This window comes from Sciurus vulgaris (genome assembly GCF_902686455.1).
Source record: "Sciurus vulgaris genome assembly, chromosome: 4".
Lineage (NCBI taxonomy): Eukaryota > Metazoa > Chordata > Mammalia > Rodentia > Sciuridae > Sciurus > Sciurus vulgaris.
Genome location: NC_136464.1, coordinates 9,972,780 through 9,999,907, shown reverse-complemented (window position 1 = coordinate 9,999,907; position 27,128 = coordinate 9,972,780). Strand labels below are relative to the sequence as shown.

Here is a 27,128-nt window from a genome sequence, read left to right as displayed (position 1 = left end):
ATTCTCCTCATATAAAGAACAATGCAAATGGGGATTGTACTTTAAAATTACATGCAAGTCCAGGGCGGTTTTTTTTTTTTTTAAATATCAAACACTGACACAATCCATTATGATAACCACTTTGTTTTTTTTTAATATTCCTTCTAATTCTTGCTAACTTCAGAGGGCTTTAAGGAGTAAGCAGGTAAGAAGGCTCAATCCTACCTTGTAGCCTCCAATGCGGTGTTCCTGCTTAAACTCCTTCCCGTTCTTCAGCCACCTCATGGTGGGTGTTGGGCTCCCCCCGGCTGGGCAGCGGAACTTGACCGTGTTGGCAGCAGGGACCGCATGCAGTCGCTTCTCCATCTTCTCCGTGTTGGTCCAGTACGGTGCTCCTGATTTGAAAGAAAGCATTACAGTGCATTTAGAAGGACAGCTTCTTCTCCACCGGCCAACTCCAAACAGGTAAGAGCAATCTGCTTTATACAACAAGGATCTGATTGTTTTTTTTTTTAAATCTTTGAATAATATTTACATTAGGAAAATATTTTCAGCACTCGAATCCAGCTGGCCTCGCAGAAGGTCCCGAGAGGGACTGCTTATTGGTTTATGTCTATTAACGAGGAAAAAAGCATTCAAGGCACCTTCTCTCTCTCATTCTTGGTGCCAGAAAATAATTTCACATCAAGTCGTATTTTTAAATGCTACTTTATAGTCACAGTAACAACACATGCAGTAACAACAGCTCATTCCTCTAAAACGATATCACTCTGGATCATCATACCTTTTAAATGGCCACATACACATGCAGGTAAAAGCTAGCTGTCTTCAGAAGCCCCAGCAACTCATCCATCAGAGCAATCCATACTGTAAATTATCATTGTACTATGATGAACTAATCCAGAGAGGCATCATTAACTTCTCAGCACTTAATCTGACAAAATACCTCATCACTAAACATATTTTAACTTTTTAATGAAAAGTCTTTTTTGCCCCCCTAATGTTGGTTCTGAACCCCAGAATCCTACCAGCACACCTGAGCAGATAACTTGACAGGAGGATACCAATAAATGTTCAGAAAGCTGTGCCCTCTGAGTGGCCCTCACAGCCATAAATACCTACTATCTTGAGTTTCAAAAAAAATGACTTGTAAGTTTTTTAATCACCAAGTGACATACGGTTTATAAAAAGCCACAGCATCAATCCAGGATAAGCTATAAATTTTCCAAGCTGGCCAATAAGGGCTAATGATCACAGTTGACAGACTGCTTCTCATTTGTCAAGCAGCGTGGCCCTAAGAGATTTTACATGTGTGACACATTAATCCTCAATAATCCCTATGGACAGGTGGGGAAACTGAGGCACTGGGTGGTTAAGTAATTGTCTAAAAGCCAGGAGGCTCAGAAGAGGTGTGGGCCAGAACTTGAACCTGATCAGTCTGATGCCAGCGCCCACCACGCTCAGCCCTGCTCTTTATTGCCTCCCCAGGGTTAAAAGCCATGCCTTCAACCACAGTGATATTTAAGACTGGCGTCCAGGGCAGCTGGCTGGGCCATTTTTGCCATACAGAACCTCCACTGAAATGTTGGACAGCAATCTGTCTTTTCACAAGCACGCTTCTATCTTAGTAAACTGGTAACCAAAATCCCTGCCCTTCCCTCCCCTAAAGGGTCCATCAATAGGACCTAGAAAGTTCTAGAAGGATGATTCATAACTGTGCTGCTTTCCCGTGAGGGTCAGCCTGAGCAGCAGCACCCATACTCCACAAACCAGAGGCAAAATGGCCCCAAGTAGGGGCCAAGTTCCTGCCCATACCTAGCAGTCTGCCCTGCTCTATAGGTGGCATAGCACGCTCCGAGTACCAATCCCATAGCCTAGCAACCAGACTCCCATGTTATGACTTGGAACTAGAGTAGCTGCATCCAAGTGTCCACACCTCTTTGCCTCCCTTGCTTTTGAGGGGGCTACGGAAGGTAGGGCTGAGATTCCTTCCCAAGGCCACACAGTGCCTTCCTATCCTCTGGCACACTCAAATGTCAAGGTCAGTGGGATTTAGGAGGCGAGATAGTGCAAAGAGGGCAGAACTGCATAGTGGGTCATCCTGCAGAACAGAGACAGAAGGGAGAAAAGAAGAGGGAGAGAAGAGAGGGGCCACGTTCATTCCCTAGACCCCAGATGCATTGGAACAAGCAGGCACTGCTGATGGCCAGCTGGCCTTGGGCGTCTGGTGCCCATCAGCATACCTATTCTTGTGAGGGTTTGCCAGGGTACTGGATTCTCATTTATTACAAGACCCCCAGGGCCAGGCATACACTGAAACAATTTCAATAATCTTTCATTTTCAAAGCTTCTACTTAGAAAAATCCATCCACTGCCACTGAAAAGAAACCTTTGAGAGCCCAAAATAAATAAAGAGCTTTGTTGCTACACAAAGACTTTTACAAATCTGACCTAAATGAATAGCACACCTCATGCTGTCAGGTGTCTGTACTAACGTCATTTGTTTAAGTAAACACAATGGCCTATTCACGCGCATTAGCTAAACATTAATGTAGTAACTCTTTCAGAGAGCATCAATTACCGCTGAGCTTATCCTGTGGAATGTCTTTTTTTCTTCTCTACATAAAAGAAATCAGCAGATATGTGCTTACATACCATTAGGCATGATTTTTATGTTCCCTAAAAGGTCAAAAAGTGGGATTTGGCTTAAGGATGGTGGAATGTTGATCTTTTCCACTCTGGCTGGGCTAAACCACCAGAGAGGCTGTACCCAGCACAGGATCGCCCCTGAGTGCCCCCATGCAGCCTGCCCTGCCCCCTCCACCTCCCGACCTCCACCAGGGCCTTTGTCTTGGTACCTAAGGAATGACTGCAGGTGAGAGGCAAAGAATTTTGTAGGAATTTCTGGCAGGTAGCCACTTCCCTGGGGTGAAATTTCAATCATCAAAACTATACCTATAAAATCTGCTCGTGCAAAACAGACGCCCAGCCATGCGACAGGGTGTGGGCACACGCTTCTGCGTCTGAGGCTGGAGGTGGGTGGGGCACCACGAAACCCAATCACCATAAGTTGGAGCAGATCACCTTGGTGGCTACAGCTCAAAGCTGAAATTTCACAACATTCCCTCAAGAACTGCAAGTCGTGACTCAACAGAAAGGCCCGGTGTCAGAGAGTGGCCGCCCCGAGCCTCTGCTGTGCACCTGACCACCCACTCTGGGGCTTGCTGCACGCGCTCTGGAGGGAGGCTGAGTTCCCACATTTTTTTAAATGGGTCTGATGCTGGGAGAAAGAAACTGCTTAACAGTCTGGGGCTATAGGTCGGAGGTAGAGCGCTTGCCCAGCACAGGTGAGACCATGGATTCAATCCCCAGCACCACCAAAAAAATAAAAAATTAACAGTGGCTCTTCCTGGAATAAACTAGCTCAAGAACATAGGGAATCTAAAAAAATACCAACACATAAGGACAACCACGCGGCGTTTCCTTCAGCAGCAGCTGAGGCCCCCCATGTACTACTCTTCTGTCCTCAATATTTCCTACCATTTTTACAGTCCAACTGCATGGAAATGCCAAAGAACCATGACGCAGCTGGGCACTGGGGACAGGCCACAACCCAAGGAGGCTGGACTCAGCTTCACCAGCTTCTCTGGAGAAGGAACTAGCACAACCAATTAAAAGAGCTTCAAAGGCAGAGACGCCCCTGGTACACAGCAGGTGACCGACAGTCAGTCAGCAACCTTAGAGCGAACCCGCAAGCCAAGGACACACGGCCCTTTGAGCTCAGGTACATGAGTATCTGCTGGCGACACCTCGCCGGGCAGAACCTTAGGGTTTTGGGAAGTGGGTTCCAAGTCATGACTTCAGGGAGAACTGCAGCAAGATCTCCAAGGCATCCATGCAAATATCACCAAATCACCTGTGAGGAACCCACTTGGCTTCACCCATGGCAGGGTCTCTTCCACACTGACCCGCACATTCCTTCTGATGTCACATGTGGCAGAAGAACGATGCTCTCTGAGTCACTGAATCCCAATGATGAGCACATCAAAAGAATAATAAGACCCAGCCACAAGGAACAAATCAAATTCCAACGTCAGGTACGGCAGACCACTCGTTGCCATTTGCCACACCTGAGAGTTACTGCCTGTTAGCGACAGTGTCGAGTGGAATTTTACTTTAATGCAGAAGTGTCTTAAAAAGTGGGTGGTTAAAGAGGGGCTCATAATCCCACAGAAACTTCCCTCCAACCCAGCCTTGCCATAAGTCCCCAGCCCACGATGAAGTGCATCTTTTCCTGGGTCGCCATGGGCTTTGGCACCAGGTGTGATGTATGCTGGCCAACAAGGACAGAGGCCCGAATGCACCCTCAGCCTGCAGAGTGGGCACTCCAGAGCTGACCGATGGATGGACTGGCCTGACATGCGGACAATGACAGTTACAAGTTTTAGCTATAGACTCCTCGTTGCTCGGTAAGGTCCGCCCCCCAGGTCTAACATTCTTCCCAGGTGTCCACGTGCTAGGCAGATACTGCTTCTGTCAATAAACGGTAGAATGATAGGGGTTTTATTGACCCTGCAATTTAAACTTAATGAGAAACCCTAGGCTACTGAGCCTGTCCCCACAAACACCTTTACATATCCCCAATACTGACACCTAAGGTTTATGTTCTGCTCTCTCTCCAGAACCAAAAAGAGAGCACAGCCCAAGGTTTTAAAGGAAAAACATGGAATCATGTTACAGAGCTGTACCAAAAGAGGCCTCAGCGACCATCTGGCCCGATGGCTGATGTGATCGGTGTCACCCAGAAAGGTTAAGTGATATGATCAAGGTCACACAGCCAGAGGCCCCACTGAGGCTAGCCCCAAGTCCCCAGCTCCCTGAGCAGCGCTCTTTCAACCACTCCGGACTGCCCTGTGAACTCTCCCATAGTAATTAAGTCAAAAGTTCAAGATTTATGTGGGCCATGGACGCTGATGGCTGCCAACTATATTTTTATTGATGCAAAAATAAAAACACACACACACACACATACACGCAGCCAGTTTCAGCTCCTAGATTAAGTCACAAACTCCCTAAAGCCCCAGTAAGGCCTCTGCCCTAAGTCTATAATTAGGGCTTTTAAAAATATCACTAATCAGGCCATTTGAATGCTCTGGCCCCTGCGAGGGGACGTCATCATCCTTGAGGCCGCCTGGGGTTCATCTGTTTTCGGTCTGACATGAACTCAGAGGAAGCCCATCTACAGGGCGGAGATTAACTGAGGCAAGAGCCAAGGGGGTGGTCTGTGGCTTCATCTGAGAAATCTCAACCAACTCGAGGCTGAGCAGAAACACATTTAAAAAAAAAAAAAAAATGAGTAATCCAAGTGAAATGAAATGAGTGGAGACCACCAGGCAGCCATGCCCCACAGGAAGCCCTCCAGCTGCTGGCTGCGCATTGTGATGTGGGAGGCGGAGAAGCAAGGACAGTCTGTGGCCACCACCGCTGGCCTGGGCCGACAGGCCCAAGCCAACTTACTGATGGGCTTCTCATTGTCAAGAATTTCCAAAACCACAGGAGGCTTCGGACTTTGTTTCTTGGTTCTTCTCACCTCCTAGAAGTGTCAACGCGACCAAGGAAGCGGTGCTCACCAACCCAGATACCATCTCCACCAAGTAAAAATCCCAGAGAACAAAGGCAGCTCAGAACTGTTATCATGGGCAGGCTAATCAATGAAATGAGTTTGGAATCTCAGGCCAAATAACCTTTGTTTTCTCCAATGACTTAAAAAAAAAAATTGACTTTCTCTCTGACATAAGTACAGGGCATCTGCTGGTCTGGACAAGAATGAAATCCAAACAGAAAATTACCTTACCTCTCTCTGTCTCTGCTCAATAGAAAGAACCCCTCCAGCAGGAAGAGTCTTAAGGCAGGCATCTCGAATCTTGCCATGGTGTCCCTCTGGCTAAAAAATGGGCCTCAACTCTTGTCAATCATGATCTTCCCAGGCACTCAGTCTCAGGCTCTGAGAAACATTAATCACTTAAACCTAAGCTGGAGGTAATGAAAACCCCTGGAGCAAACCAGCATACACGGTTTACTTATCTGCTGCCAGGTAACCCATTACAATCCCTAATACCTAGGGAAAGCAAGGACTAGTTAAGTTATACTTTCCTATGCTAAGGCATAAATTCTGAACCTTTCAAAACCCACAACCTGGATGCGTTTCAAAAACTAGCATTTGAAACTGTAACTTTCTGTCCGAGAGAATGTGTTTCACTGAAGGGCATGTATAGCTACATTATTTCCTGGCAGCCGGCTTGTGATGACGTCACAGTATTGCTCTGCTCCGGGAAACATCTAACGCTAGCAAGATGTGAGGTCATCAGCAAGTTAGCTGTTAAAATATGACCAAAGAATGCTTTTCATATCTATGAAGGGAGAACTTGACTTAAAGAGGGGTGAGGGGCAGCCCCCCTCAATCAGCCCCTGCTGGATTTTCCAAAGCATGTACAAAAGTATGTTAATAGTGACTGTATTTTAAAAGGGTCTTATGGCCAATACATTTGGAAAAGCTTGGAAAAAGCAAAATTAAACAGATGCTTTACTATAAAATCCCTTAGAGCATGGATTATACTGGTGGACACTGTACACTGCCAAGAAAGGGTTACAGCATGCAACATTTCTAAAATTTCAAAATGCAACTCACTTGGCAGAGAATCATTTGGAACCAGGGTTCCAAGGTATAGTCTTTGGGAAACACTGGCTTATTTTCTTAATATACAGACCAGAACCTAAACATTGCTCTGTTTGTAATGTGATCCATAGAAGATATAGGTAAGGCCTGTAATTCCACAAAATATTCAACCTCCAGGCAGGTTCTTGCCCTCAAGAAGTCAGCCATGTACTGGGAAAGGCAGGTTCGAGGTATCAGGTCCTATCACACAAAATGCAATAAAACAGAAAACAAGTCACTTGTTCTGCCTGTGTAAATCCAAAGTCCTCCTCAGAGGAGCCTACTCTGGGACTGGATCAGAGATGGGTTAAAAGTTAGGAACAACCTGGAAACTGCACCACTTTCCTATAAAAAAATCAAGCAACACCTTGGTTTTAGTGGATCCCAGTTTCTTGTCCAAAATTCAGCAATCCTGCCTTAATTTTTCCTTTTTTCTTTTCCCAGTGCTGGAATTGAGCCCAGGGCCTCACCTTCCTTCTTGTTAATTGGGCTGTCATGGCTGGCCACACCATGCTGTCTGCACCCACCAGGCCTCTCCCAGGCAGCTCCGCTTGCCTCCTTACAGCTAAGCACCCACACTGGACGAGCAATAGTGCACCAGGGGATGGAACAACCTGCAGCACATTTCTCAAGCTTAAAGACAGAGAACTAAATATGCAATGTCTTAATCCAGAAAGAGACAAAAATCTCCCCAGCAAAGCCCCAAAATGTCACTGTCGGCACAGTCGGCAGAGCATCACTGGTGAACTTCACTAAAGAGGAACATCCAAGCCACCCCATTGGGCATTTTCCAGTCAATCGGAGGGCACCAAAGGAATCAATCTGGACACACGGGTGTTTCCAGGTGGCTGGAAAGGCTGAGAATTCTGTGCTTCTACAATTTTCCCTATTAATCAGGTCAGGCATTTGACACTTGAGGTGGCAAAAAATTGTTTTAATGGCAACATCCCTTTCCCGCCTTGCCAATGACCCCAGCCACAGCATTCCTCTGTCCACACAGGGCACAGCTGCTTAATCTCGGCCGCCCCAGGCTGCACCTGTGAATCAGACCAGCCTAATCACACTAACAGATGGCAGAGGCCAAGTAGCCAGCTAAGAACCGCTATCACTTTAAATAGCGTCTAATGTTTCACAGGCACCAAAGGAGGCCCCTCCCGGGGACAGCACCTCCCGGGACAGCTAACACTCGCCCTTCACCACCGCAGAGCGCCCGTCTCAGGGGCAGAGTGCTGTCATTCGAGAGCCAATTACAAAAACCCCCAGTGCAAGGTGAAAGCGAGGCACATGCTCCCTCACTGGCCCCCACTGGACATGCTCTGTGCCTGGCCCTTCCCAGACCCGGCCAGCTCGTGGTCACAGTGGAAACCCAGAGGTCCGCGGCAGGCCAGCCTGCTGAGCCCTTGGAGGCAGGGTCCATGCCCCAGCCTGTTCTACCTGCTGTCACACTCACTGCTTCACGTGGATTGGGTGGCAAGCTCTCTGGCAGGGGACCCAACCAGCAGGACAACACAGGTCGCAGGCGAGCCAGCAAAACCAAGCTGATGGAATCTGATGTCCCAATCAGCAGCAAAGGCGCCCACACGCAGTATCACTTTAGAGCCGCAAACAACCGTACAAACGTGCTCACTCCACCCCGCCGGCGTGAGCCTGGGACACCTCTGACCCACTCCAGCGCTGCCTTGGGCTCACCGAGACCCGGTTTTCAAGTCAATCAAAGGAGAACTGCTCTCCACCAACCGGGTTCTGTGGCACCGACGGCTCCACACCAGAGCTCGCAGCCGCCAGCTCCACACCAGAGCCACGGAACTAAAGAAGCCAGTGACATGCTGGGCTGTGTTGGTGTTTATTAAACAACAACCCCTTAGAAGGCCAGCACAAATCAAAGCACAGGACGTTCCCACTCGCCTTGTTACTCAGTTCCACAAACAAAATGGCTAATGGCAAACTCTTGTCCAAGGCAGATCCTAAGCCATCAGATCTCACAGTTCCTGTGCATCAGACTCACACCCAGTTTCTACTTCAGTGAGTCTGGGAAGGTGCCTGAGAATCTGCATTTCCAACAAGTCCCCCACCCTGGTGATACTGATGCTGCTGGCCCGGGGACACACCTTGAGAACCACGGCCCTAAGCTTCCTCCTGCCTAAAAGTAAAAACTCCATCAACCAAAACAAGTCCCTCTGTGCCCAAGCTACTGGGAGACTCAGGAAAAAAAATCCAAACTTTCACTTAAGTATATTTATCCCAGGTGCCTAACATCTATTTTCTCTTCTTCCTTTAAAAAGCCCTGAACTAAATGAGGGTCTTCAGCAAATGGGACTGGCCCACCTGAACATCCACAGGCAAAATGTTAGGCAGAGATCTTACAAAAATTAACTTAAGACAGATCACGACTGTGATCTAAATGTAAAACAGGACACTACAGAAGTCCGAGGAGAGTCCACAGAGCTGACCTTGCTGATGACTTTCTAGATAGCAACACCAAAAGCACAGTAATCCACAAGAGAACGGCTAAGCTGTACTTCATGCAAATGAAAGATTTCTGAGCTGCGAGTGATGCTCAAAGGAATGTAAAGACAAGCCACAGACCAGGAGAAAAGATCTGCAAAAAAACACAGGACTGTTATCCAACATATACAAAGGCTCTTAACACTCAACAATAAGAAAACAAACAAGCCAATTAAAAAGTGAGCCAACCGTCTTAGCAGGCACCTCACCAAAGAAGATACAGGAATGGCAATTAGGCTCATGAAAAAGGTGCTTCTCATCACTCATCCTGAGGGAAACGCACACCAGGACGAGACCACAACGGCCTGCTCAAAAGGCCAACGTCGGAACACTGACAGCAGGAGAGCTGGCGAGGATCTGGGGCATCAAAGCTCTGACCATTACTGGTGGGAATGCAAGATGGCGCAGCCCCTCTGGAAGGAGGTGTGGTGGCTTCCCACAAACCTGACCATACTCCTCCTGCATCATCTAACAATCGCAGCACCCCGTGGTCTTTACCCAGGAGAGCTGAAAACGTACGTCTCCACAGAAACCTGCATCCAAGTTTGTAGCAGCCTTACTTCTAAGTGGAGCAACTGAGACGTCCTTCGCTCAGCGAGTGGGTAAGTAAACTGAGGTACATCCGAACCGCGGAGGAGCATCAGTGCTAAAAAGCAAGGAGCTCTCGGGACCTGAAGCCGAGGAGGAAGCCTGAGAAGCACATGGCTGGCCAGCCTGAAGGGAGCCCCTTCAGATACGGGACATCCTGGAAAGGGCCAAAGGCCAGGGCCGCCAGGTGGGCACAGCGGATAACCCCGCGCAACAGCAACGATGGAGACATGTCCTCAGACCCTTGTCCAAACTCAGAGTGCACACTCCGGTGGTTTCAAGGCATTGAATTCTGGTGTAAAAGACGCAGCCCACTCTGGAAGAGATGTTGACAACAGCAGAGGCTGCGTGTAAGCTACACACAGGGGGCAACAGTGTTTGGGAATCCTTTGTACCTTCCTCTCAATTTTGCCATGAATTTTTTAAGAAACTAATTGTTTTATTATTTAGGCCCTGTTTAAATTTACTTAACCGACAAAATCCTTTTGAGAAAGTGCCGTATATACCACACAAGCAAAGCATCCCAGGACCATCACTATTCCAGCCGTGTCAATGCTGAACGCAACTACTGCTATTCAATCTTCTTTATGTGAGCACTGTGCAAATATTAACTCGTGAACATCTCGTAACCACCTGGAAGATACTGTGATTGTAATTATTCCCATTTTACAGTCCAAGAAACTGAGGCACAGATGTTCAATGGGGAACTGAGATGTGGTGAAGCAGAACTCAAACCCAGGCTGTCCATTCTTACCACCAAGTAAAGGGCCCCTCCAGGGTAAGCGCTCAGTATGAACTGCCTGAGAACAAGAAAACACCACGTGGTCCCCTCTCTTGCCACTGTCTATCACGTGAGGCCCGTGTCTTTGAAAGCCAGGGCATCTTGGCCTCAGCACACTGATGCTGGACCAGATAACTGTCTGCCGTGAGGGCTCAGCTGTGCGTTGAAAGCTGTCACCAGCAGCAAACCTAGCCCTGCCTGTGAGATGCCACCCGTGCCCCGCACCCCCGTGACAACCACACACTGACAGAGGTCCCAGGCACTGTGGGTGGCCGTGGAGAAGACCAAGGCTCGTCTCGGAACAGCGAGAAACCAAAGGACAAAGGAAATCCAAGAGAAAAGCAGTCACTGCTCTCTGAAGAGTGCGACAGACACAGAAGTAAGGACAAGCAGTGGAGAAGGGTAGACAGTGACATGGTTTATTCTCAGGTTTGAAAGTTAGGACAGCAGACGTACGGGACAGCGAGGGCCACAGGACACAGTGTGGGCCGGAGAGCGGACGCGGAGACGGGTGGCGGCCGGGGCTGCCGTGGCGCTCCTTGCTCAGGCCTCCGGGGCACTGGCTACTTACTCTTGTTGTTACTGTTCTCACTGACAAAGTCCTCAGAGCCGTCTGTGTCGTCCTCGTCATCTCCGGATGAGATGGCATCTGTATGCAAGAGAACATATCCAAGCATGTGTGGTTGCAGAGCCAAAGGCTGCGATCACCTACCGCCGAGCCCTCCTCAGGGCTGAAGTCAACTACCCAGGGACCCACCAAGGACGAGACCGTGTTCTGCTTTTAATGGCTTAAGTCGTCTCTCTGGAAGGACAGTGGGTCTCTGCTGTGATCCTCGACGTCTCTGCTTCCATGCTATTTAAACACGCTGTCAAATCGGATCTACTGGAACTGGACTTTAAGCTTCTGACAATATTCAAGTCCCTGATAAATGTACTGATTATGTTATAGCCAACGATTCCTTTTTTCCCCAACAAAACTTTTCAGCATTTGGGGACCCCTTCCAGAAAGAAACGAGTTCCGAACAAAACGTAATCCCTGTGTGGCCCTTTCATCATTAACTAACGTTCTCAGAGCAGAACTTTAAACTTGGCCACAAAGGGGGCCTCTTCGGTCCCCTCCCTGCATGGAAAGAAAGTGTAGAGGAACTCAATTCGTATTTTAATAAAGGAGTCAGAAATCTGGAGCGTCCACATTTCAATCCTATAACCAAAATGCCAAAGATGTTGGTGGCATAAAGAAAAAAAACTTTTTCATGCTAAAAGTGCACTGTCTTAAAACGTTTCCTTGCACCCAAGACCTCTGTCATTCATAATGATGGGCCTCTCTGGAGCACGTAAGAATTTCGAAAATGGATCAGGCAGGTGAGGTGGCATGCACGTGTAGTCCCAGGAGGCTGAGGCAGGAGGGTCGCTGGAGCCCAGGAGTCTGAGACGAGCCTGGACAATACAGCAAGACCTTCTCGCAAAAAGTAAATAAACAATTTTTTTAAAAACTGGCCAATAACAAACTCTGAAGCTGTGTGCCCAGCAGCCAGCCAACTAGCAGATCTCACTATGATTTCACTTGGAAAAACAAAAAACAAAACTAAACTAAACTTTAACCAGAAAACAGCTACAGAGAAGAGCGCGTAGCTTGCAGACCAACTCACCTGTGACATTGACCATGAAGTACCAAGTCTCACTGTCTACAGTCCTAGCGGCAGTACAAGCATAGAGGCCGGAGTCTCTAGGCGTGGCACCTTTCACCTGCAAGTACTCCCCAATAAGCACTGTCCTATTGTTGGGCCCCAAGTGAACCCCGTCCTTAGTCCAACTGATGGTGGCGGCATCTCTCAACAGGCAGCGCAGCTCTAGCGGCTCCCCTGGCGCGGCCACGTACACTTCTGGCTGGGAGATTTGGTATTTGGTTGGTGGCTCTGCAGAAAGGTGGGGGAGAAGACAGAGACAGGTGGGAAGCACGGGGAGGAGAGAATGTCCAACAAAGGTCAGGAGAAGCCGTTCCGGTTTAACACATGGCCCCAGGAGGGTCCATCTCTCCCTGCACCCCAGGAAGCCAGGAAGCAGCCCGCGCTCAAGGGTAGACTGAGGCAGACTGAGCCCCGGAAACGGCAGCCAGAGGAAGCACCCGGCAGAGCTGTCCCACCTCCGTTTCCTCAAGCCGAAGCGCTCTGAAAGCACACAGCACCCAGCCTGGAAGGATGTGCCACGGGACCCTGCTGGGCTCACCACCCGTCCAGAGCCTGCTCCGTCCCCGCCCCGGAAAGCCCACTCCATGGCATGTTCCGTTTTCAATGTGTCTGTTCAACATGACAACGTGCGTCCCCATCACTCGCTCTGTCTACTGACCAGTGCCACGCTTGGCCTGTGGTCATAAAGCCCAGTTCCTTAAGATGAAGGGCCTCAGATTCAAGGGAAACCCAGGGTCCCTCTACGAGGTGGGTGCCATCCGGAGCCCTGGGGTGCAGAGCAGCACTCTGCTGGTCAGGAGACTTCATGCTGGGCTGGGCCGAGCTGGGACACGCCACTTTTCTCAAAACGATAAAAGCCTCCAGGCCTTGAGACCAAAAGACAAAAGAAAAGAACGTCCACAGCCGAGAGGTGGTCCCGGCCATGCGGTGCTGACCCCAGTGCCTCTCACTCCTCCTCACACGGCCTGATCCCATCCACATCCGGGTCCTCGGCCTCCTCAGCTCTGTGCCTTTCTCTTCTTAGGGGACACCCTTCCTTTCCCTCATCCTTGTTCAACCCGACTCATCCCTCAAGCCCAAATCAAGAGCCTCTGCAGAACCCCTAAGTCACCCGGGAAGAGGGAAGTGGACCTCGTCCCTCCTGGTGCGCCTGCCCCCCCAGCTCCTGGCATGTACACATTTCTCACGAGCACCCCCGTCCCCCCAGCACACACCGCGCTCCCAGAGACGGGGCGCAGGTCCCACGGGTCAGTGTGTCCTCCACCTCACCCTGAGTATGTGGCACACACAGGGAGGCAGGACTGAGCATCATCACAGTCCCCAGAGACGCAGGGCAGGACGGGACAGACCCCAGAGGAACCAGCCCACGTGAACTTCTCCAGAGGAGGAGGAGGAGAGCTGCTGGCCTTTGAGAAGAGCGAGCTTTCGTCCCCACGGTGAGAGCTGTGAGTGGTACGCAGAGCCCCAGGCCGGGAAAACAAAGCCTCCTTCCCAGCACTGGGCCGTGTCACAAGGCAATTGTTTTGCTCGAGTCCACCCAGAGGACAAATCTCCCATGTGACTGAGATAAAGTCAATCCACGCCCTGGTCCCCACTACTGAGGCAGCATCTGAGCCACGAGCCACCGCCACCAGGAACAGCCAACCTGGGCACCCTCCAGAGGCAGGCGAGTCAGAAGGGCCCAGATGTTCAACAGACTCAACACGAGGGGTCCGGGGACACAGGCAAACACCCTGAAAGGTGCAGAAAGAGCCCCACGGGCAGGCGAAGGCTGCCCCTTCGAAGGCTGGTTTTCCTCACTTGACAGCTGTTTACTGAACACCATCGGAGGCCACGTCTCGTCCTGGAGGCTCAGAAGCAACACAGGAACCTGCCCTCGTTGAGCCTCCACTGTGTGTGTGTGGGGGGGGGGGGGGGGGGGCGGATGACAGATATAAACATAAAATCCAGAAAAAAATACCAAGTGTGTGAGGCGGTCTCCAGATGGGGAAAGAACACAGCAAGAGAGCAGCCACACAGAAATGGCGGGGACTGGCCAGCGATGATCCAGGGGCCAGCCAGCCGGGGCTGGCTTCTGTAAGCAGGGTGCATAGACACAGCCACACTCACAGGTCCTGCATTGTCTGGGCTCTGCTGTGTCACAGGGCAGAGCTGGGTCCTGGGGACAGAGACCCCATGGCCCACACGGCCCGAAGCATCTAGTCTCGCCTTGACAGAAGCTGCTCAGCTCCTGTGATGGGAGATGACCAGAGAAGCTCCTCCAAGGAGCAGCCATTCAGGCTGAGAAGCAAAGGACAAAGGGAAATTTGAAAGACATTGGGAACTTGGTTGGAAGAGTCTCAGATGGGACCTTCCCAGAGCCAGGAGGCCGCTGAACTGAGGGGCTAACAGACACTTGAAACTCGGGATCCCGATCAGAAAAGGGAGAGGAAGAGAACTATGGGCAGGAAGGCGATGGCATTTGGCCCCAGGTCTCAGACCACCTGCCGCTCCACTCCCAGCATCCAAGGGTCCCAGGTTGGTCCCACACAGGAAGTGATAGGGACCCAAAGGTTACTCTGTCCAACCCCTAAACAGCTGTTTAGAGCTAGGACCAGATGTCATTTGGGTCCCCTGCCTTCAACAATTGCAAAAATAGCACCCACAATGTCAAATGGATTTACATTGATTAGCCTAGGTCACAACATTATCAATAGTTAAGACCACACCATATGATCAGCAAGTTATCAAGAATGTTCTGGGGGGCTGGGGAGATAGCTCAGTCGGTAGAGTGCTTGCCTTGTAAGCACAAGGCCCTGGGTTCGATCCCCAACACCCAAAAATAAATAAATAAATAATGTTCTGGGCCAGACATGGTAGTAGTGTGTGCCTGTACTCCCAGCTACTCAGGAGGCTGAGGCAGGAGGATTACAAGTTGGAGGCCAGCCTAAGCAACTTAGACCCTGTCTCGAAAAATAGAAAGAATGTTCTGGAATTTGCTTTCCTCTGAGCCAGAACGTGTCATCAAGGATTCCTGAGAAGGGAAGCAGCTGGGTCAAATCACAAAACTTCCCTCCCTGAAAGGAGAGGCGACTGGGACCCTCACAGCCCATCTGCTCTGTCCTGACCCTCAGATAAGGGAAGGCCACGAACCGATTCTGTGCCACAGAATGCTCTCAGACTACATTAGGGAGAAGAAAGATAAGCAAGGCATTTGCAATTATGATACAGAAAAATCCCTCTCCTGAGAAAATAGTTATGATTTCTCAGTTTTTCACCTAGGATCCTTAGTTTGGAAAATCCCTTCCTTCACATGAACTCAATGAGCCACAAAGTCTTATTGAAACCAGGGGTGTCTGCACTGCTGGACCAACGTCACCAAAACTCACCCCCACCTGCCAGTAAACAAGGGATGGCATCTTGTTCCAGGTTGAACACAAGATGCTTGGTACTGGGGTGCTGCCATGGAGGCAAAAAGGACGATACCCTGAGCGCCAACCCCTCTCCATCCAGTCTAGCTTCTCAGCCACAGGCTCTCCAACAATGAGCAGGGGTGCCCACATATCCAGCCACCATCCATGAAGCTCCAAGGAGCCACCTCGTGTGGACTTGACCTTCCAACTGTGACTCACTAAGGGGATGACTGCCACATCCCAGTGACCCTCCAACGGAGTCTACCCCACTGTGAACACCAGCGTTCAGAGGACAGAGAACCTCTGGATTTTACGTCAAGACGCAAAGCGACTTCAGGATGGGCTCCCATCTCAGTGGACAGCTAGGGTGTCTCGAGGTACTAAAAATGGATCTTACTTCCATTAAACCCAGGTCAAAACTGTCATCCAGTTTTCCAATGACACGATAAACCTCGAGGACAGTAAAATGTCTACCCCACATGCATTAGGAAGATAATGATGTTTATCCATAAAGTCAAGCCATGACAACTTCAAAAGCAAATTCAGAACACGCCCCTCCTCCTCCTCCTCCTCCTCCTCCCTGGGCTAAGCAGTCACTTCACAAAATGCCCCGCCTGGGGTCTGCAGTGTTTGCAGTCATCAGTGCAGCCACACCCCTAGGTGTCCCGGGCAGATGCTAGAAGAAGAAGATGCATGAAGAAGAGCAAAGGAAGGGACGAGAGGAGGGACAGGTTGACACCATAAGGAGGGAGGGGAGGAGGGACAACAGGGAGGGCCAGAACACCAACCAGTGGTCCAGCTTGCAGTTCCCTGCACAGGGGGCATGCAGGCCCGGCTGAAGAACCCTGTGCCTGCCCTGCTTGTTGCGGCTCGGGCTTCTGTGTCTGGATGCTTCAGGTGGCCTCAGAGCCACGCCCTGGAGCACCATCCCCGAGTCCCCTCACGCTGCTTGGGAGGGGCCGAGACAATCTGCCCGTCTGCAGTGACCAGGGGTGCTGTGCCTGCCACGCCCCGCCTGCCACGCCCCACCTGCCACCCCAACCTGGACAGCCCGCCTGACACGGGTCACTCCCTCCCAGACTCCGCCTCGCTGCCCAGCCTGCTCTGTGAAATATGACAGTTGACACAGGACAAGGAACTCCCTGGGAAATCTAAACAATGCCTTTTATAGCAATATTAACATTTCCTGGATTTGGTGTTTCTGACGCTACGGCACACTGTTCACCTCTCCCAAGATCCACGGTCCCACCTTCCGCCTGTCCTGCCAAAACGCAACAGGGAGAAGGTTCCAGAAGCCACTCCGCTCACACCAAATGCTCTTCCAGAGGTTTCCACAGACAGAGGGTTTGTCCCCACATAGTTTCCATAATATAAACTGAAATTCAAAAAGGGGCAAGCAAGCAAGCTGGGACGAACCCTGGGCATTCTTTGTCATGTTACCTCAAACTGCTCAACAAACACAGTGACAAGTTTGCTTTCTGGGCGGGCTCGGGCACTGGCCTCCACCTGCCGCAAGCACAGGGCGCATGCTGCACAGGCAGCCGGGGCGGGGGCTTCCCCTCCAGCCTCCAGCCCTGGAGAGCGGGCTCCGCTGCTCTGAGTCAAGGCCAAAGAGCTGGGCAAAATGTCCCAACCAAGGGCTGGGGCCATGGCTCAGTGGTGGAGCGCTTGCCTAGCATGTGTGAGGCACTAGGTTCGATTCTCAGCACCGCATATAAATAAGTAAATAAAATTTAAAAAGTCCATCAACAACTAATAAAAACATTTTTAAAAAAAGTCACAACCAAAAGTCACCCACACAGGTCTGCCCCAGCCTCCTCCCTCCCCAGGAACTCCTGCCCACCCGTCCACACTCCTCAGGACCCCAGGGGAATTTAGAAATAAGGGGTCTCCAGGCAGGGAGAGGGGAACTGAGGCATGACTCTCCCAGGCCCTCAGCAGATCCAGGCAGAGGTTGTGCCCCTGGGTGTGACCAGCTCTGTAGGTAACGAGGGGGCGGGGCCTTGCTGCACCCAAGGCAGCCCCAGGAGGGGGAGTGCTGTCACAGTGGCTCCCTGCTCCGCCCAGCTGAGTCCTCCCCCAGGGCCAGCGGGGGGCAGATGCTGAGCCCACTGGAGTCTGGAAAGGGCACGCTATGTCAGGTACCACTTTCCACTGCCAGCCCAGCGAGACTGTCACTTTTTATCGTGCCTGCCTATAAACTTCTCCTCTGTGGTTTCTGAAGTGGCGCCCAAATGCAAACAGAGATCAGCTGGGAAGCCGGAGGCCTGGCCTGGCCAAGCATTCCGCGGTGACACTCCGTGGGCTTCAACTTGGGGTGGGGGGTCGGGGGCATAAAGCAGCTTTCGCCAGTGGGACAACTGAACACACTGGTTTTCACCAGGAAAGCGGTTTCTGGGGCGTCCCAGCACAGCGCCTTTCCAGATGTCCAGATGACCCAGTTTCAAGGACCCAGTTGGGTGGCCCGGAACACGCCCCTCCAAGGGTTCTCCCTGCAAAGGGCACCCAGTTCCCACACATTCCCCACAGAGAGGAAGAAAGGGAGGAAGAGAAAAATCTTTGGACACAAATCTCTCTGGAAGAGGAGGAAGGAAGGGAGGAAGGAGAGAGGGGCAAAGAGAGAAGAGGGAGACAGGAAGAAGGAAGGGGGGGGAAGGAGGAGCTGAGGGAACAGGGAGGGCTACGCAGGGACAGGCAGGCTGTCTTGTCACGTCCTGTTGGGGGCTAAACCCATCACCCGCACCTCCTGGCAGGGCTCAGGCCCAGGGACTGTCCCAGGAGCATCTGCAGCAAGAATAGTAAAGTGGCCTCGGGTTCCTGGTGCCCGCCCAGACATTCTGCCACCTGGTACAAGACAAATAAAAACCACGCTGAGGGACTGCCAAAAGTCCTGACAGCGCAACGCATGGGATCAAGCTGTAAAAGTCACTGCAAAGTCACAGCATATGCAGGTGAGGGCGCCGGGTTCCCCCTTCCAATTGGCCAGCACTGCGCCCGTGGCCTCAGGCTGTCTGTCCTGCACAGCCAGGCCACAGCCCTGGTCAGACGCTTTGGCTGCACGACACCCAGTTCTCTGTCCACAGGCTCCGAATCCCTCTCCCACGACACTCCCGGGCTATTTTTCACAATTGTGAATTGAGGGAATCCAAACAGACAGACACACAGAGTATGTACAGGCCGGCTTGTTAGAAACCCAGAGCTGTTTAACAAGATCGGGGGCTTTGGAAGAGCCCAGCCCCTACCCCTCCATGGCACAGACGTTGTGAAGCTAGCACAGGAACTTAGCAGAGAGTTACCAAGTGGGGTCCCCTGATGGTGTCCTGCAGCAAGGACGCATACACAGGCACCAAGACAGCGCCCACGCAGCTGGCCGCTTCAGCTCAGACGCCTTACACCCTCCCCTTTACAAGAATCAACTTGTAGAAGATAAAAACCCTGACGTCAAATGCAGGCCTCACAAGGCAGAGGGGCTACTTGTTGTTGAACAGGGTGAGGGGACAGACACTCTGCACAGTATAAAGACCAAAGTTCTCGTTCATGGGGCTGGGGATGTGGCTCAGTGGCAAAGTACTTGCCTAGCATGTGGGAAACCCCAAGTTCAATCCCCAGCACTGCAAAAAAATTTAAAAAGGAAAGAAGAAAAAAATTCTCATCCTCACGAAATGCTGCCAGCACAAACTTGGGGACAAAAAGTCAACACAATGAAAAGGTGTCACAGGAAAGGGCTGCAGGCCTTCGTCTTCCCAGTCAACTGTCTAGGTGTCCTGTAGACCTGCACAGGGGCTGAGAAGGTCACACGTCGGAACTCAACGTGCTGTGTCAGCATCACAGGGACCAGGTACCGTCACCAGCACTAACAGCTACCTCTAGCAGCAGCCTGACAGCTCCAGACACTCTGGCCTGGCTCCCTCACCACGTGACCAGGTGGATCACAACTAATGTCTCCAATATGGTGACCATTAAATTCTATTTCTAGGCACACCCTTCGTATAGTTTAGGTCTGTCTATATGCGACAGGGTGGACAGCTCTCTACATCTGAATGACGTCATATTGAGGCCCAGGAGAAAATAATCGTGTACAAAGAGCTAAGTCCTCGGAATATACTTCTTAAGGAATGGATCAACCTGGTTGCCTAATACTGGAACCCAAAGTGGAAACTTTACCCCGATTTTGTCAGCATCCCCCTCTCTCCCAACCCTGGTGTTTCACCTCTCATGACAATGTTCCAAAAGGGAGAGAGACACAAAGGGACAGCTCCTCTAGCCCCATCACAATACCTGCATTCAACTCTTACATTCATGAGAGCAAAATGCCCACTGGACCATCAAGATGTGCAAATCAAATCAGCTCCGTAGGCATAAAATCCCTAGATATTGGCCGCTCTGCTTGGGCAAGAATTAGAAAATTGAGCCTTTGTTCAAAGAGCATGTCCCAAAGAGAGAAGCCATTAAATCCTAGAGCACCCAGGAAGTACAAACTTGCACCACAAGTTATGTCTAAGTGCTCTGCGCTCCCTGGCTCGGAGATACAATGAGGAGTCTGTCCACAGCCACTCTGCTCGCTGGGTCCTGGGCCTCCTGCCTCTCGAAAATGCACTTGCGGAGAAAGCTGGTGCTTCCCGTGGTCTGCAGGGCTTCTGGGGACACGCTGTTCTGGAAACCCTCGTCATCAAAAGCTGGCTCTGCAGACCAAAGGCCCTGGAACCTCACTGGTCTCAGCAGCAGACCAGGTATGTTCCCACACCGGGGCATCAGGAAGGGCACCTGGGGCCCCAGGAGGGGAAGGAGTGAGCCACGTGTGCCACCTTTAGTGACGTGATCTTAAGGCGGGGCAGGGGCTTGCTGAAGCGTCACCCTGGAAAACGGAGGCACAGCATTTCCAGTTCTGAAACCGAACGCCCTGCCTCCAAAACCCTTCCTCTCCAGGTCCTGGTGATGGCAGCAGCCCCGAGTGGCCTCCTGCATCTTACCAAGTGGCAGATGAGGTGCTGCCATCAGTTTCGTGGCCAAGCCCTGAGCCCTGGTGGTACCCCAGCTTTGCCAAGGCTGGGGTACCACCAAGGGATCCTCCTGATCCCTTCCCTGGCGAAAAGGCCAGGATGAGGCCAGGCACGCTAAAAACGCAGACGGAGCAGACCTGAGCCCCAGTTCTGCCACTTACACTTCGCGTCCTTCGAACAAGCCCTCAGCTTTTCTAATCCTTCATTTTTCTTGTCCTGCAAACTAGGAACCTTAACAAATGAAAGAAGGCCCCCCACGTCATACGTCATGCCCGCCTCCGTGAGAGCTCATCCCTCAGTACCCACCACGGGCCTCCTGCTGAATGGACTCACTGCGTCCCGGCAGCCTATCCTCGGAGCCCCCAGAGCCCCCTCCTGCCCCTCGCTCCCCTCACCTATTATGCCCGTCTCCAACACAGCTGTCAGAAAGCCCAGGCAAGGTCCACTCCATGCCTCTTCCATCTATCAATGGAACCTCTGCCACAAGCCTGGCCCAGCTCCACAGTCTCTCTGTCCCCTCCCCTAACCATCAAGGACACCAGGTGTTTTAAAAAGCAAATCTGGCCTCCACCTTTAAAAAAAAAAAAAGGCACCAACCTCTCCACACAGAATAACCCTAAGGCCCACTTGAGCCAGACCACTCTCCCTCACACCACAGAAGGCCTGTCCCACAGGGCACTGTTCCTACACCTGCATGCCCCATCCTGCTCCTCTGCCTGGCAGGCTCCTACTCAGTCCACAAAGCCCAGCTCAAATATCTCCGCTGTGAAACTCCCTGCTTCCTGCTGAAGCAGACACTGTTTCTCTGCGTAGGCTGAGCAACAGCCAATCACGATCTGCACTCCATCGACCCACTGGCCACACGTAGAGCTTCCTGGGGTGGGGAATCTACCCAGCCCTTCTCAGACTTTACGATCCATAAAGGACACGATCCCAGGCCCTAGGTGGGCGGGGCTGGGCAGAGGGCTGAGACTCTAGTTGCCCCAGGTTCCCAGATGAGGCTAAGGTTGACATCCAAGGGCCACACTGTCCCAGGACAAGAGTTCTAGACCTCCTTCTTCCAGTAATGAGCCACCTCAGCACAGGCAGCCCCTTCCCTTCAGGACCCCAGTCCTGGTTTCCAGGACAGAGGCATCTCCAAGTCTCCTGCTGCTGGCCCAGGTCAGCCTAAGGACAAACCCCAGGCCGCTCAGAAGGAAGGCCTTTGTAGCCCCTGAAGAGGCACACCTGAGAGAAGGCACCCCAGCTTGCGGCTGGCCCCACCCTGGCTGGGGGGCGCGTCCTGGGCGCCTTTTCATGGGTCATGATTTGATACAAACAGGTCAGCAGACAGCTTTCTCCAGCCCCGTGAGAACCTCAATGTGAATTCCTCTGACTTCAAAACAGGGTTTTCTTTCAAATGAACAAATCTGTCACATCATGTACATGTAAGTTACCTAAGCAGGGATTCCTGGAATGTACCCAAATGGAACTAAACTTGTGAAGACCTTGGGAGATTCATCGTTATCAACGCCCAGGACCAACACCTGCTTGACTGACTTAGCAAGAGAGGCAGCCTGCAGCTTATTCAAATGCAACCTACTACACCTCCTCCTGACCGACCGATGTTTACATGGGTGGCAGGGTAAAACCCCAAGGAATTCCCTAGAGACCAGGATCCCAGCAGGCTCAGGGGTGAATGGCTCATCACCACCCCACAGCATGCTGGGAATAAGCCCGTGAACACCAAACCATGGGCAAGAGGCCCTAGGATTGCACCTCACGTGGCCCAGGAGCTGAGGGCCAGCATTACAAGGGTCACTGGCCTGCATTCCAGAGTGCCCCAGGCCAGCCTTGGAACTGCATTCCAGAACCAGTGTCCAGGGACCGTTGCCTTCCCGCATGGTTACCTGTGGCTCCCAGAAGCTGCAGCAGGGACAAGCCTACCTCCCTGCCGCTGAAATCACCAATAAACAGTGCATACTCAATGGAAATATTTGTTCTCAGGGTCCCCTAAAGGGCAGATCAATGTCCAAATCCTATGTGACATCCCCCCACAACCACCACAGAGCAGGACCTCTCTTGGTGAGTACTTTTGAAATAAAAGAATACTTTTAGTGGCACAGCTACAAAAGAAAGGGGGTCGGGGTTAAGAGTTATTCCAAGAGGGCAGGGCTGCCTCCTGCTTCTTAGGCCGGGACCTTTTGGGGGTATTGTTCAGCACGTTTATTTAAAGGGCTCGGCCTTTCTTCTCTCAGCAGGACCCCAGTTCTAACACCCGTTCAGAGGCTGCAGATGTGTCCCAGGACTGGTCCCCCCAGCAGCATCCCAGCCATCTGCAAATGAAGGGGCAGCAGCTGGAGACTGGGAAGCAGATGGCCCTCCTCATTTGAATGGGTTTGATCCCACTCCTGGGGCTCTGCTAGTTAGGGCCAGGCCCTCGTGGCGGCTGGAGGCAGAGACTATAGCCCAAGGAACCCTCAGCAAGAAGCTAGAAGGAAATGACCTCACAGAGGGTTTCCCAAATTCACTTTCAGGAGCGGGCAGGGGGCCTCCAGGGTGGGCATGACGGAGCCCCAGCTGGTTTTGTACCACAGGACCAGGAAAGGCGAGTCAGAGTCACAAGGATCACTGTTCTTAGGTGTTTTGCAGAGAAAAGCAAAACTCCCCCTCCCGGGAATGCTGTCCTGGAGGACTGAAATCCACGTGAATTCAGGAAATTCCAAATTAAGATGGCCCCACCATGGTTAACCATAGCCCTGCCCTAGGCCACATATTTGCATAGAGGTAAAAACTTTGAGAAAGCAAACAAATCTGAAGAGTCCCTACCTCTCAGCAGAGTCCCTTTCAAAACCCCAGACCTGCTGGACCTGGGAAGGGTGAGCCTCCCAACATGCTGACCGCTGGGAGCGAGGGCATCTCAGGTGGGCCAGGTGCAGACCAGCACCCCGCCAGGCCAAGCTGGGTTCTCCCGTCTGCCCAGCCCTTGCCATCTCCCTGCTCCCACAATGGCCTGGCAAGAAACTGCCAATCAGAGAGAGACAGCGCCATAACAGAGACCATCAGGGAGCAGGCCACCTGACCTGCTCGAGAGCAGCCCGGCCTGCTCATCAGCTGCACCCCAAGGATGAGCACCTTTCTGCAATGGAGGTGGGTGGCCTCTAAGCTGCACACCGTCACCAGGCAGCCTCTGGGCCACAACAGAAACCAGCAAAGGACAGTGAAGAGGCCAGGCCCTGGATGGTCATCTGGCTGGACGAGGGGCAACCTAGGCAAGATGGCTGGCAGGGAGTCTGGCCAGGAGGTTTGCTGGAGGCCACCTCCTTAAGGTGAAGTTCAGCCTCAGAAACTGTAAAAGTCCCCAGCAAATCTTTGACCTGGCACCTAAGCCACCAGCCTCATTCCACTCCAGCACACTGGCCTCCTGGGGTTCCCCCAACCCCCTGGGCCATCCAAGCTTCCCCCCACCCCCTGCAGCATCCTCGCCTTGGGTTGGAACTGGCTCCTCATTTTTACCATTATTTGACACAAATCCCTCTCCCCCTTTGACAGAACTTGAGGCTATTTTCTGCTTGCTATTCTTTCTCCACAGAACCTGGCTCACAGTAGTGCCTCAACAAATGAAGTGAGAAAAAATGAACGAACAAACTCAAAGAAGCCACGTGAATGATCCTGCCACCAGAAAGGTCTCTGCTGAGCTCTGAAACCTGAATCGCCCCCAGGGCTGTGAGAATCCGGGGGAAAGCTGCCCATCTCCTTCCAGGCAGGGATTCCACAGCCTCTCTCCACCAGGAACCCCTCACCTCTATGCGCCAGCAACCCCGGGCGTCCACAGCCACTGTGCGGAAACCTGTGCAGCATGCAGCTTGCTAAACCAGTCCCGCGCGCTTCACGTCTACTGCGACCAATCAGGGTTCACCTATTTTTTAAGCTGCCATATTGAACCTTGCTTTAAAAATGGGCTCTATTCCCTGGCCTCTTTCCCCACTAGGGACACCATTCCTGGCCAAGGAAGGGCAGGTGTCCCTGCTTCTGCCCCTTCATTCTTGGAACTGTCTCTCTCTTAAGGAAGGAGTTTCTAGTCTCTGTTCCTAATCTCTGCAGGGAAGTGACTAGAAGGGTCAGGTAGGCTTTGGTACTTCTCCTTTCCATAATCACTGGTTGGAGGAGGTCCAGGCCCAGGGGTTGTGCAGGTGGGCCGTGATTTTCCACTGAATTACAAGTCAGAAAAGCTGGAAGAGTGGGGCACAGCGTGTACATCTGTAATCCCAGCAACTTGGGAGGCTGAAGCAGGAGGATCACAAGTTTGAGGTCAGCCTCAACAACCTAGTGAGGCTTTAAGCAACTTAGTGAGGTCCTGTCTTAAAATAAAAAATAAAAAGGGTTGGGGATGTGGCTCCGTGGTTAAATGCCTCTGGGTTCAATCCCATACCAAAAAAAAAAAAAAAAAAAGATGCTGGGAAGAAAAGTTTGACATGTTATCAAAGTGGCAAAAAAGGCTAATGGATTGTAGAGTCCAGGGCAGACATCGGAAGCATCCGGGACAAGGAAGATCTGAGGGTAGCCTGCCCACCCTTCTGGTCCCAACTTAGTCTGGTCCCTGGGGCCCAGGGCAACAGAGAGGACTGGTTTCTTACTGATAAGATACACCTTACCAGAGGCCATTCTAGAAGAATCACAAGTGGTATTTGGTATTTCCATTGCCTGAGATTTTTCCTCAAATTACTTTAGGGGAATAGGTGTGAATACGGGAGAAAGAAACAATCACCTGTGCCCTAGGAAGTTCAAGGTACAAAGGCGGATTTAGAGAGGAAAGGAAGGCCCTCACAGCATTCCGCAAAATCGCCTCCTCTCAGGAACGAAGAGCCAGCTGTGCACTCTGTCTCGGGCCAAAAACATCACTCCCAGGCCTGGTGCCTGCTCACCACCTGGCAGGTCCTGGAGGATCACTTCATCTCCAAGAGTCGCCATGGCCTGATCCATCAGATGAGAACAGGGGCCCCGGGGAGCTGCCAGGTTGCTCAGAGTAGAGACAATGTGCCCAAGTACCTGGTGAAGCCTCCTGCACAGGGCAGCCCCCTAATGGCAGCCAGCTCCCTTCATCACTATCTCACCCTCATCATCTCAGACATTATCTCCCAGGGGGAGGCCATGCAAACGACTGCTCAGCTCTGCCACCACCGTGGGTCCCACCACAACTGCCTGAGCAAGCCCCGCCACAGTGCAGCTGGTGGAAGGCACGTGGCCGCAGGGCGCTCCCTCGCTGACCTGGACAGCAGAGCCCGCCCCACCCACCCCAGCACCGCACGGCCTCCTCCACAACCTTCGCAGGGTCTAGTCACCTCTTGGGAGCCTCCCACAGAAGACTCCTTTGCCCAGACACGTTGTGCCCGGCTGCCCACTGCACAGCTGTGACTGACTTTCCTTGGCAAGGGAGAAAAATGCCAACTCTGAACCACTCGGACTGCGAGCAGCAAGAGGGTCACACCTCTAAAATCCTTGAGACGATAGAAAGGGCTGGACAAACCCAGAGCCTAGAGCTGTTTTCTGTTGCATGAATGTAAATGCCTCCCACCAGCAGTATCGTATAGATCTCTAGTTTTAAATTCCCTTTAACAAGGAGGCAGGGTGGGGAAGGGAAGAAACCCTGATTTACGGAGCGCCCACCCTGGCCAGGAACTGTGGAGGGGCTTTGCGTCATTTGCATTTAATCTGCACGGTGCCCTTCAAGATAGATACTACCTTTGAGGCTCATTATCTTTGACAAGTTATCTAACTTGTCTCAGGTCAGAGACACAAGGAGCAAGTGGAGACATTCGAACCCAGCTCCCAAGGCCAAGTTCCTCTGCAAGTTTGTCTCCAGAAAGAAATCTTATTCATTTCTTTTTTAACGTCATTACAGAATGCGGATTCAACGTACAGTGGAGTCCTGGTCTTTCAAAGATGTGAGTGATATCAAATTATTAATATCACCTAAGATATATTTAATAGTGTGCCAACTACAGCCATCTAAGAAAGCAGCACGTCTTTGTGGAAATCCGGGAGGCTTAGCAGGACAGGAAGGAAGCTTTATGAAGGCAGCCGCAGGCCTGCAGGGCGATCCCACTGTCGACTAACATCTGAACTTGAAGGGTATGAAGGAATTTAAACTCTCACCCTGACCCCTGCAAAATCCTGACATTCGATTTCTAACACCCCAGCTCCCCTGCACACACAGACCCACACGGTTGGCCTTTTTCCACGTCTGGACACTTTTTAAAACATAACAATTGGCCACATGTGGAAAAGAAACTTCATAGTCAACTGTCAAGTGTCAATACAGGAGCTCTAAGGTTAGAAAATAATCACGACAATTTATACAGAGTTCACTTTATTCATAATAGACCTGTGAATTGAGCTGTTTCTAGGAAAGGCGCAACATAAATCATGTAAATAAATATGTCCCTTGTTCTCGTTCCTGATTCTATCAGCATTTTTCTTAGGAGCTATTTTTAACCTCCT

General features: G+C 51.5%; 1 protein-coding gene across 10 annotated transcripts in view; it reads right to left on the bottom strand.

The window, feature by feature from the left end:
- The window catches only part of FGFR2 (fibroblast growth factor receptor 2), a 99,461-nt gene that overhangs the window by 62,196 nt on the left and 10,137 nt on the right, over positions 1–27,128 (bottom strand). For 5 of the 10 annotated variants that reach the window (XM_079138455.1, XM_079138457.1, XM_079138458.1 and 2 more), the window contains exons 3-5: positions 12,218–12,484; positions 11,140–11,217; positions 205–374 (exon numbers count right to left, since the gene is read on the bottom strand). In XM_079138455.1, the coding sequence (XP_078994581.1) occupies positions 205–374; positions 11,140–11,217; positions 12,218–12,484 (515 nt within the window). The remainder of the gene's footprint in view (positions 1–204; positions 375–11,139; positions 11,218–12,217; positions 12,485–27,128) is intronic. The other 5 variants (XM_079138462.1, XM_079138454.1, XM_079138461.1 and 2 more) reach the window with 2 other exon arrangements.